This window comes from Larimichthys crocea, unplaced genomic scaffold (genome assembly GCF_000972845.2).
Source record: "Larimichthys crocea isolate SSNF unplaced genomic scaffold, L_crocea_2.0 scaffold288, whole genome shotgun sequence".
Classification (NCBI taxonomy): domain Eukaryota; kingdom Metazoa; phylum Chordata; class Actinopteri; family Sciaenidae; genus Larimichthys; species Larimichthys crocea.
The window spans coordinates 339,999-352,741 of record NW_020853787.1 but is presented as its reverse complement, the minus strand read 5'-3'; the positions used below and the strand labels follow the sequence as shown (position 1 = coordinate 352,741).

Sequence of the window (12,743 nt, the reverse complement as noted above, 5' to 3'; positions counted from 1 at the left end):
TTGATTTTTTAAAATATCTCTTATATATATTATTATTAATATATCTATATATCTTATATATTATTGTATAATATATATTAATACTATTTTATGTTATTATTATTAATACTATTATTATATATTTTTTAATATATTTGTATTTATATTAGAGCGATCTATCCATAATATATTGATATATAGCATCTATATATAGCGTTTATTTCTTACCAATATTAAGTTTATTTATCATGTTAAATAACTCCAAATGTCTCATTGCTCCAATCCCGAGTTTATCGAGACAATAATTAAAAGTTTGTATTTGCACTTTTACATTAAATAACACAACATTTGAGTGTCCAGTGGTGGGAAGTAACTCTACTATTTCAGTGACAGATGATAAGTGTTGTGGAGAAATTGCTGAAGTCAATGGTGAGGTCAGGAAGGAAGAAAGTGTTCAGGAGCCTCTGATGTCTTATGCTGTATTATTTATTGATGCTTTGCCAAGGAGAATTAGAGACACTCTCAACTCTATTACCCATGGAGGTGTTATTGTCAGCATATTCTAGTCTGGAGACACAGATGTCTGTTTACGCAGATTGGAACGTCAACGGCAAGCTATCTATTATGTCTATGAAGGCAGCAACAGGTCTCTTTAACCCTGGCCACCACAGTGTTGAGATATGGTGGCACCTACTGTTCCCAACCAAAGACAAACAACTAATACATGCTGAGGACCTTGAGGCCCACACGTGACCTCGTGTAACCTAAGGATAGAAAATTCCAGTACAACAGATTTTCTTCTACTTATGATGCAGTTATACAAATTCAACTAGTAAAGATGTAAAATATTGGTAAATTAGTTAAATGCATCAGTAATAATAATACAAAATTAAACTATAGAGGATGTGCTCTATGTATGTGCTGTGATGTGCATTATTACATATTTTCTTAGAAAATAAATTCTAAGACAAATTCTTATGGCCTACCACTGCATCATTCATGTATCTAGAAGTACAATCTGTGGTTTCCTGGCACCTCAAATGTTTCTTTGTGGTCTGAGGGCAGAGTAGGTATTATTAAAAATGATTCATATGTTTGTTCAGTATTATTATTAAACCAGAGGTGTTAACTCAATGCTACACTTGCATCTGATGATTTCAATTTCACTAGTTTCTAGAAGAAACGACAATGAAAAGTGCATTGTTACAAAGTTAAGAGGACAGGGATGTTTGTCAGGGGTACACCCTGGACGAGTTGGCAGTTCATCACATGGCACTTTTGCATGGGATGTCACATTCTGCGTGGGAAGTTCCTAACGCTGATTTACTTTTATTTGGGTAGATACAATAAATCCAATAAACATGTTTATTGCAGTATTTTCCCCCATTTTTAGCTTCACTGTGTTTATTTATCCAGACTTACAATTGGAAAATAGTTGAAAACTGAAGAAGCAGACCCTGACATGTACTGACTTTTTGTCTTCTCTACATTTCCCATAATACAGCTCATTCATATCTTCAGACAGAAGCCACTATTCATCTGTCTTCACAGGCCAAACGCTTCTGAGAACTAAAGTGAACTTGATGTGCACAAAAAAAAACCTGAATGAGGCTGACTCATCAACAGCTAAGCACTGCACAGTCCTGATGGTGCAGCTTGACTTCAACCACGCGCAAACATCAACAGATTTTTACATTACAAGCTCAAGAGGCCACAGCTCCTCTTTAGTACGGTGTATATCCCCGTCTGAAACCACAGTGCTGTGCACAGGGCCGCACAAGTTTGCAGGAGACACAGATGGTGACGATGAAAGGAAAGGAGAGAGGAGAGGAAGTCACCCTGAACAGGCTGAACCACACACTGCCTAGAAGAAGTGATGAAGCTGATGTCAAGGTGCGCAGACTGAAAGAGGACTCGGAAATGAGAAGACAAGTTGTGTGACATCTCTTTTTCTGCTGTGCTGGAGCAGGATCGTTGCTTGAAACTGTGGGAACTCCCTTAACCGGAGATGTTTGGCTACGTTGGACCTGCAATGCTTGCAGAAGCAAGACCACCCACCAACCTCGACTCCCCTCCACTGCACTCACCGCCCCTATTTTAAAGGGGAAAGATGCAGAGGTAGGAAGGGAGTGTACAGAGAGTAGAAAGAGGAAGCAGCATGTAGCTGAATATCTCATGTCAACCTCAGCGGCAGAACTTCTCTGTTTTTTTTCAAAGAAATAACAATGAACCTAGAGGAGCATTCTCCACTTCGATTTTCTGTGACTGGAAGATGATGGCAGGTTTTCTGAGTGTTCCCATCATGAGGCCTTACCACTGCTGGACCATCTTGCATGTGTCCATCTTGGCAGTGCTGTTTCTCACCATGAACGCTGACAGTAAGTCATTTTTCTGAATATTGTGCTTTCGCAGTGTTTTTGTAGCATTACCTTTCCTTCCTCTGCAGGTCTGGGATGTTGTTGTTGAATCAGACTTTTCAGACTAAAGAGTCAGCTCGTTTAGATTTACGAGTAACCACCATCCAGATTCTTTGGTAAGGATGGAGGCCTGATTTCTCATGTCAAGTCCGCACAGGATTTAGATTTAAAACTTGCCGTTCAGTCGCCTTTTTAAACCCAACAAGTGGCTCAGTTTGATGTAAAAAGCGTAACAGATATCGTTATTCCTTGTGTACTTATCTTTAAAGTATGTAAATTTCACTGACTAAATCTGTTGGTCTCGTTTTCGGATGCTACTTTCGGTTGTTTTTTTCCAAAACGGGAGGGTGTTTTTCACGCGTGTGGGAGCTTCGGGGAAAATATTAGAGATTTTTATTCAAACATTAAAGAGGCAGAAAGTTTTTTTTATAGCAACAACTAACTCAGGATTATAAATCGTCCGCCTACTTGATTTTGATGGTTGTTACAATTTCCCGCCTGTGTCCTGTCCTCCCTCCTCAAAAACCACTGGTGTGATTCTTATTCCTCGAACAGAAAAAAATGGCCTACCACTGCATCATTCATGTATCTAGAAGTACAATCTGTGGTTTCCTGGCACCTAAAATGTTTCTTTGTGGTCTGAGGGCAGAGTAGGTATTATTAAACATGATTCATATGTTTGTTTAGTGTTATTATTAAACCAGAGGTGTTACTTGCAGATAGTGTCAGCTCTAACACGAAATAACTCCCTGAAATACCAGTATTCACAGCTTAAATGCTTAAATATATATAATATAGCTTAAATACAGTATATGGGTGGCCAGACCAAGATGGCGCCATGGACGGTTGCCTTGATACACCGCTCTCTCTCTCTCTCTCTCTTGTACTGATCTCCTTTGAATATCATGCATCTGAAGATTTGAACTCCTCCAGTTCCTCTATGAAAAGTGCTTTGTTACAGAGCTCCAAGAACAGGGATGTGTGCCTTTCTCGCTCATGAAGAGTCAGGCATTTCGCTGACGTGTTTGTCACAGGGAGGCGAGGTGATGGCGATGTAGTGAGATTGTTTTAAATGAGGCTCATCATCCGTGCACGCAAACGTTGCAGATGTAATTGATTTATGTAAAGCAATGTAATGGAAGTAAATCAGGGTCTGTAAGATGTGAAATTCAGACATGTGGGTCTGAAGGTTCCCCCCCGTCCCTCGAGACTTCAGGTGAAACTCACTCTCAGTTCCCTATCATGCAAATTGTGTTTCCACTCGTTACAAAATATTTTATGGTTTCATGCACAGGCTACCATCACATTGACTTCTCATTTGTTTTATTTCCACATGTTGGGACTTGAGAAAGTATTTGTATGAATGTGTGTTTCAAATGTTGTCCTGTAACCAATGTACCAACTCGACTTTCTCTTCAGGGTGTCTGCAGGTAACTCAAAAAGGCTAATGGTAAACGTTAAACTAAAGTGGGATTGTTGCAACAGTGTTAAGTCCTTTTTCTGTCAGCACCATCACACCCAACATCACACCTGTAGCTAACACTGTTGCTGCTGCTAGATACAGGAAGCTCGTTAACTGATCACGGTGTGCAATTTGAACTACAAATGTTCCAATGCAGGACGAGGCTGTTTATCATGGAGTGAAGGTGAATACAGCTTGTGTTCAGGTCTTCATCGTGCCCCCATCCTGTCAGATTTTTCTTAACATCTTAAATAATAATCTGAACTTTAAGACGGCAGTTTCATTTAGTTTTCTTCACGGAAATAAAGATATAGCACTTAAAATCGAAGACTTGTGTCCCTCCACGAAGCCTTAACAAAGCCTAATGAGGGTCAGAAACCAAAGGTTGGGAAGTGGTGCTGTAAGAGATATTAAACTACATTCAGTGTGGTTTTAACCCCCTAAGTTCCAAAACGATGGGAAACATTTGTGGTAACTGGTTGGACTGAAGTAAGACTAAAAGTGTAACACACAATTTATACTATATGCTTTAAATAACAGTCAAATCAGGCAGATTTTTGACCCCAGAGGACTAAAGGTGTCTTAAAAAGGTCTTTGGCTCGATGAATAATCTAATATCTAATGTTACACTACATTACAGCCATGCATGAATTAACCTATTCTGTCTTTTTCTTTTTGCAGGTGAAGATACAGATTGTGAAGTTGTACTTAAAGTACGCCGCAGCACAGTTTATGAAGCTTCCCTTGGGGAACAACTTCGGATTAACTGCACCTTTATTTTCTGCAACAATACACCACCAACAATCTCCTGGTATAAAGTTGAGAAGACGAACGTCCCGGTCAATTTCAGCAGTGACAGTCACATTAAATCAGAATGGAAAACTTTAAAAGCTGGAGAAGGAATATCATATTTGATCTTCCAAAACCTACTCAAAAGTGACTCAGGTGTGTATCACTGTCATGATGGAGTCGACGTGAGTCATGGCATCAACGTCTCTGTCCATGGTGAGTGAAGTTTCAATAATTTAACACATTTATACTGAGCCAAGAAACCTGCGTTCTCATTTGTAAAGCTGAATAATAAATAAACAAATGCCGTGCAGCGTTTTGGTTTGTAAGTTTAAAACATTTCTGACAACATTCTCGTTATTTTCACCCCCAAAAAGACGTTAAGACTCTGTTGTTTTTTAGATGTTTTAGATGTGCCTTCAAATGATACAAAGAAGAATGACACAAGTAAGAAACGTTCATATAGCATATACATACATAGTGTTTCGCAGTGACGCTGCTATTCCACATGCCTTCGTTTTAATCTGGATCCTAAACATGTGTTGTTCTTTCTTTTTATGGTCTTTATTACTTAGTTTTAAATACATGTTGAGTCAAACTTCCTTTTTTTTTCTTCTTGCAGATAGCATCAATTCGGAAAACAAACCCGATATTTTGATGTACGTGTACCTCGCTGCTGGGATTTTGGCATTCGTCATCATAGTTATAGTTATATCTGTTGCATCATTGCATGGATGTAAAAGTGAGTATTTGGTTAAACATGCATTAAAGGACGTGGTATTGTTTCTGAAAACTGTAACTTACTTCACCAAAATGTCATAACAGGCAAATCAAAGAAGAAAGAGACGCAAACTGATAATGAGGTAAGACATGGATACATTTCAAATACTTCACTTCGTTGCATCTTTATTCCTTCAAACCTTTTAACCCTTTTTTTGGATGTTTGCAGTACATGGCGATCCCCATGGTCGAACATCCCTTCCAACACGACAGCCTCCAGGCTTCACCCAGAGGAAGCCCTTCTGAGCCGCTGTCTCGGCGATCTACCCGGAAAAAGACACCCACGCCTTCACCCTCGCAGCCAAACGACTTGCCGACACCAAAGGACAATGAGCACCTTTACGGGAAGGTCAAAGAGGGCAGAGGGAGACAGAGGAATACGGCGGAGGAAGAGGGTTCTGTTGTGTACGCTGCCCTCAACCATCAGGCTGCAGCTCGGCCTGTTGCTCGGCCTCGGAGGCCGCAGGAGGAGAGTTCGGAGTACGCGGCAATCCGCGTAAAAAACTAGAGACTATTTCAAACTGGTGCATCCCAGGAATGAAAAGGGGATACAATGACTTCTTCTTACAGCATGGGGTCAGGATACAGGAAACTCGTGACATCAATCCAGTTGATACTTTAAAGGCCTTGCACGCCTGCACTGGCTGATCGATGGACTTCTGCTCAAGTTTAAGTTTGACGAAACCATTGTTGGAAGTTTTTTGAGCTCTAGGCGTGGCGAATTAAAATGGAGGAAGCTGAACCAACACTGTGGTGGCTTGCATCGGGGTGTGGTTTCCACTACATTTCAATTTGGGAAGCAAAATCAACGGTTCTGTGTGGCAAAGTAACAAAACACCACCTAGATGCTAGATTTCTAATGCCCCACAAGAATGAATGATAAAAGGTAAAGGTGTAAGCTAATAGGTGCAACAAGAGAATTATGGAAATCATAATTTTCCCCCTTCGGCTACTTTTTATGCTCACAATTTTAGATAAAGATAAAGGTACTTAAAAGGATTTTTGTTTACTTGGAAGTGTTATTGAAGAAATCTTATCTCTCTATCTCTTATACGTCATACGGCTCCAAAAAATATGTGAATGAGTCACTCAGTGTATGACTCATTCACTCACACACTAGTTTATTTCGAGCCAATTCCACACACAGCTGTAAATATCCAGTCAAACAAGAAATGTGTATTCATCCCCAACAAATTCATTATTTACTCCAGTTTGAGTAACTTCTGCTAAAAGCGACAGTGCTCGGCCGTTTTGAGAAATTTAAACGTGAAACTAAGAATGTATGCCGTGTTGTTAAAGTTCTTCAATAAGAAACAATGTGTTTGTGCCTGAGGACAACAGACGGCGTGGGAAATCAGAGACTTTTTTGGTGGTTTTATTGGATTTGTTGACAATATGAGATAAAAGTGGGAAAATCTGCAGCAAATTTTGTGTTTTTACAGTGTTTTTACAAACCCACATGGATTTGTTTGTGATCTTTGTGCTGATGCACACCCATAACTTGAATTTACTTCTTTTTTTCTTTAACATAACCTGCATCATATTGACTGAGTTTGTGACGATGAATGACTACTGAGCTTTTGTATATTTGTGTTCGACAAACTTCAACGAATCAATGATTGTGTTTCTTTAACTGGCTAATGGAGAATGTAATCTCATCGTGTTGTGCAATCAGAATGTGTATCTATAACTGTATGATTTGAATTAACATTATCTAATACCATCAATCATGACTCACTCTTCTGTTCCTGTAAATCAGTCTGATACCAAGGAAGCCAAAATGTTGCTGAAAACCCCCAAAAAGCTTCAGAAAAAAGTTGCGTGTGGCAAAAAATGTCCCTCTTTTGCACTGTGATGTGTTGAGGGGGGTACGCGGCACCAAAGACCACAGTAATCACAAACAGGAAGCGTGTGTGTGTGTTTACTGTAGTATGTAGAGCAGTCACACACTATTAGTTCTGACTCTTGAGGTGTTTTCTTCATGAAACTGGCTGGTTGTTCTTCATGTGTCCATCTTAGTGCTGCCTCTCCTCGAGTTGGGAAACAGGTAGTAAGTCTCTGTTATTCTCTCGACATCACTACATCTGAGGAGGTCTTTGTGAATGATGTTTTGCAATATACTAGGTAAATTGCGTACATGTATATTCTCCTGAACGCACCAAACGTGGTGCGATTTTATCTTTTTCCTAAGAACTATGCCGTGAATGTACAGGCTCTGTGAAAAAACGAAAGAAAACCAACAAGGGTTCAACATGAATAACTGTTGAAGCTTTGATGCTACCACAAGGGGCAAACAATGATTATGTATAGACGGGTGATGAAAGATATTAGCTCGAACTTCTATGGAACTATTTTAAGGCGATATAAGTGACACATTTTTCTGAAAACTGTGTTCTGGTACAAAGTATGCAAACATAGGAGGGCACTACATAAGCTCACATGGACTAATTGTTTTATTAACGACGCTGGAGCTGTTCCTTTGACTGAAATTTAGCCATTATGATCGTCAGACCTGGAGTTCATTGGCTCATTAAGTAATGGAAACTTAAGCAGTCAGAAAAGAACCTAAGCTAGAAAAAGTATTGCAACCGCAAACAAGCCAAAAATAACTTCCTGACCTGAATTTTCAGTTTGATGGTCACAGCTACAGCTGCAGCTCTGTGATCTATTTCTTTTAATTCGAGCTAATGTTCTAAACTTTGGTTGTCATGAGTTGTCTAGTCGTTTCGAATATGTAGTTTGTTTTGTAATTTTCTTTCCGCAGTAGACACAAAATGTGAAGTTTAAATTAAAGACCAGCGTGACCCAGTTTGAAGCTCGCCTTCAGGAAGAACTTTTGCACCGTTGGTTTCTGCAGAAGTTCACCACCCATAGCTTCCTATAAACTTGAGGTTAGGGTTAGGGCTAGTGTTGGAAGTGACAGTTGCATTGAAAACAGAGTGGAAATTTTTTGCCCCTTTCAAGGGGTTATTATATTTGATCTTCGCAAAAACGTACCAGTGTCGTGTTGGAGGCATTGTGAGCCATACCATCACCGTCTCCGTCCAAGGTGAGTGATCTTTTTACAACAAATAATCGGACTGAAGATTTGAGGTTGAGCCCACCGATGACATGAATTACATTTACAGGCATCAATGCTTCTTTATTGTTGGATCTAAAAGATCGTCTTTTATCTTGCAGAGAGCTCAACAATGGACTACAGCACCATATTTTGGCTTCGTACTTTTGGTGCCGTGCTGTCCTTCTTGAGTCTAATATGTTTTTTAATGAAGTGCTGTTCAGGTGAGAGTTTTACATACAGTAATTGTTCAGATTTTCTTACCGTGATTAAAATACCGCAATGCAATCAGAATAAATATCTAATACAATACATATTAATGAGAAATTCTTGTGATGTCCCCAAAAGGATCCGCAGACACAGGAGATCCAAACCCTGTGCCCTCCTCCCATCAGGCTTTGCCTCCCAGCCGTCATATCTATGACAACGACCCGGATTCTGATTTGATGCTTTAGACGTTAGAGCTACGATTCATATCAAAACATGTTATAGTACTCATTTCAAGCTTCAGAAACCCTATTCATGGACTTATTTGAATGTATCTATTCATGTTTTGGCTGCTTTGTTTTTCTATTTTTGTGTGATATGCTTTGGGATTTATTGATTGATCTTTAATGGAAATAAACTGTTTGTTTTTTTGGACAAAATAATGGTGTGTTCACTGTTCACTGCCTCTGAATTCCTGTAAGTATAGAAGTCAAATTTCTTATGTGAGAAACCGCCGTGTGTGCAGAATGTAACATGTTTACAGGTGAACAGTTTTGCTTCCTGTACAGGTAACAATCTTTGTGCACACATCCGGTGCAGACACCTCTTTTAAATTTGATTGTTTGCCTGTATTGGTGTGTGTACGTGTGTGTTTGTGTTTGCACCTTTGTTCTTTGTGCTCTCTCTGTTTTTTTTAATTTATGTTGACTGAAGCAGCTTCACTTCTTGGGTACTGTATCTTGTTCTCTGTGCATTTGGGAGCAGACAGGCTGTCGACTGACAGACAGGAAGCAGAATTAAACCACACGTCACATAAACATGTAAAGACAAAGGCTGGAAGCTGTGTTACAGTAAAGAAACCAAAATGTAAACTTACCTCCAAGATTTCACCAAACTGTTGAAGGAATCATGTTTAAATGTGATCTTTAAGATTCACTAAATATTTAAATGTCCATAAATGACAACCAGGCAGCAAAACAAGTTCAACACTAGTTAGTGGATGAACAGGCCAAGCACTGAGCTAAATGCAAACAAGTCTTAGTTTAGCACGTTAGCTCACTAAAATTTTAATATTGTACAGTCGTCCCTCGCTATAACGTGGTTCACTTTTCGCTGACTCACTGTTTCGCAGATTTTTTTAGTGTAATTTTGCATGTTTGTTTTTTTTTTACAGCGTACTGTACAGTATGAACGTGCATTGTGTTCTGCGTTCTGATTAACTAAGGGAGTACTGTACACAATGCGTGTAAAAAGGTGTATAAACGTGTGTGGTTAGGGGTTTTACGGCCTTAAAACATGTATTATAATTGTAAAACTTACTTTGCGGATTTCGTTTATTGCGGGTTATTTTTAGAACGTATCCCCTGCGATAAATGAGGGACCACTGTGTATGATAACACCAACAGAGGATCATTGAATGACTACAAATCATCTCGACGGGCACTTAAATGTGTGTAACGTCACCTAACTTAAAGATAATCCATCCATATTAACCTATTTCACATTAAAAACCGATCGCAGAAGACGGCCGCTATGAGCATGGTTTGGAAGTTTTTCCTTGCCACTGTCGCCAAGTTATTGCTCATGGTGGGTATTGTTGGCTCCCTGTAAATAATAATGTGAAGAGCACCGTCTAGACCTGCTCTAGAATCGTCGCTATATAAATATAACTGAATCATAAGGTAGCTGTTTGTTTTGCTGATCCAGCAAGTAGATATTGCTAACATGGTTACTGGACGCTTACTGAGGAATTTGGTGGGTATCAGAAGTCTGTTGAGTATGCAGAGCTTAATATTCAAATGGACAAAGGCAGGTGCAATCACATAACTCCAGTGTTTTAAGATGCTAATGCTGCTGCAGGGTGATTTCGGTGATTTTCCACACATAGTTGACTTTAACTGAAACTACATGACAATGAATTAGTGTAAATCCCGACAAGGTGCCAGCCATATTTCACTATGAGTCACCGCGTTGAAGCACATGTCTGGTTGGGAAAAACCTTCTTATTGTTACACTTTAGCTCGTCACAAGAGCAATCTTGTCCCAACCTGAATACAGGAAACGACACCTTTCAGTTCAGACCGAAACCAGCTACAAAATACAAAAAAAAAAACTCAACCAAATATCATCACCGGCCTCCTTGTGAAAAATTTTAAAGGTCATTACACTTTTCATTTCCACATCAGGAAACCACATTCAGAAATGATTGTTACAGACAATAAAAATGTCTTTGCCTGTGTCATGAATTAACATTTGTTCTTCTTGATTTCAGGGGGTGAATTTGTGATTTTTATTGGCGACCAAGCTGTAACCACATTGACCCTTATCATCACAGGTTAGCTGTATCAAAGGAAAGTAGTTTGCAGCTGGTTAAAGGGCCAAAAACACACTTCAAAACTGATTCGTAGACCGAACAGAGAGTGAAACAGTGATAGCAAAGAGGTGGACGCGCATTGCAGGGGGGCTGCATGAAGCACGTGGAGCCTTGTGGTCTGTCTCTGTGGTTTTGAAAGTGCTAAGAGCTGATGTTTATCGCTGCACTGACTGCACAATGTGGCATTCATGCTCATTCACACACTTGCATGAACATGAATGCACCCCACCCAACTTACTGCATCGCCCACCATCCACCCTGTGACGGGTAGAGAGGCTTAAAGGAAGTAAAGAAAAGTTGCGTACGGGGCTGTTTCCAGCTGTTATTAGATGTTAACATCCGTCACAGCTAAAAGGTGTGGATTGGTGTAGGCTTATCATCTAGTAACCCTGATCACTAACTATATACACAAGGTTTATTTAACTCCTAGGAAGCTTCATTTGATGAAGGTTATTAGCGATCCTATGTGTACTTTGTGTTCTTCCAAAGTGCTTTCATATGTTTTGGGAGCGTATCCCAGTGGCCGACTTTTGGAAGATGGTTGCTATAAACCTCTCTAATTTGTTTAAGATCAAATTGCCTTGTTTGCCTTCCACACTCATTTTGAATGACCTGTCAGAAAGAAGAGTTTTGCTGGCTGGTCTTACAGCTGCAAAAAAAAACTGGTTGCTACTCGGTGGAAACCTCCGCACTCGCTTTCTTTTCGGGCATGGGTTCTAACATATCTGGATATTGCTTATTTGGAGCTGTCGACAGCCAGGGTCCACGGAGCAAAAGAGTCAGCAATACAGGCTTGGGATTTACTGTTAACTATTCTCCGTGGGTTGCAGGTGTAACTTGTGTGTGATGTGGAGTTCTGGATCCAGTTCTGGATTTTCCTTTTCCCTCATATTCTGGTTTGTTTTAATTTAGCTGCTTGTTTGTCTTGGGCTAGCTTCTTCAAAATGTTAACTTGGTTCAGTCGAATTGGTGAAACTGTGTAAAAAATAATAATTAAGGCTCACTGGGATGAGAAAAACTTTAAAAATGTCGCCATCTAGAGGTTTAAAAGCAAAACCCAGGTCATATTTTTGTGATAGAACCTGGTAGAGATCAACAAAACATTTAAAACTCTTTTAAAAAGTAGGTGAGTGATTAGTGAAATCATTATTTCCCATCAGTGCGACTCCATAAACATAAAAACAAAAACAAAAGTACACCCAGTGATTTTATTGTGAAGCCCACTTAAGGTTGTCACACAGTTTCCCCCGGATAAGCATTAACGTTTCAATAATCGTCAGATTATTTGCTTTAATAACATCAGTGTAATAATAATCCAAATAAATCTGTCAAATGCCACACAGTGCCTCCAAATTACAAAGGAAATACTTACCCTTTCCTGTCTTTGTGAGGTTTCTGGAAACTGTTAGTCTTTATTTTCACGAAACAGTCCAAATCAGACAACGGGGTTCAGTTTGAAAACAGGAAAAAGAGTCAAGGAAACCTTTTTTAAACAAACCACTCTCAATCAAAAACTTGTCGGAGTTTTTAAAAAGAGAAAATTCTTGATAACTACGACTTATTTTAAACAATAAACCTTTATCACGGGCAGCCACGTTGACGTGAAACAGTGAGATCAGCGTTACCGGTGATACCAGTTGAGATGTTGGGCGCCACTGTGGTGTATGTCGGCTCACT

General features: G+C 39.5%; 1 protein-coding gene across 2 annotated transcripts; it reads left to right on the top strand.

Moving 5' to 3' along the window:
• Window positions 1-1,658: 1,658 nt before the first annotated feature.
• LOC109138879 (B- and T-lymphocyte attenuator-like) lies at window positions 1,659-9,146 on the top strand. Of its 2 annotated transcripts, XR_003461894.1 has the most exons (7): window positions 1,659-2,357; window positions 4,540-5,094; window positions 5,270-5,389; window positions 5,473-5,510; window positions 5,597-8,476; window positions 8,608-8,709; window positions 8,834-9,146. XR_003461894.1 is itself a non-coding variant. In XM_019260518.2 (6 exons), exons 1-6 carry the CDS (start codon window positions 2,252-2,254, stop codon window positions 5,933-5,935), a joined length of 972 nt encoding a protein of 323 aa, XP_019116063.2. In that variant the 5' UTR covers window positions 1,668-2,251; the 3' UTR covers window positions 5,936-7,164. The 2 variants fall into 2 exon arrangements, 1 of the variants encoding a protein (XP_019116063.2); XM_019260518.2 differs by lacking the exons at window positions 8,608-8,709; window positions 8,834-9,146 and having other exon boundaries at window positions 1,668-2,357; window positions 4,540-4,863; window positions 5,050-5,094; window positions 5,597-7,164.
• Window positions 9,147-12,743: the final 3,597 nt, after the last annotated feature.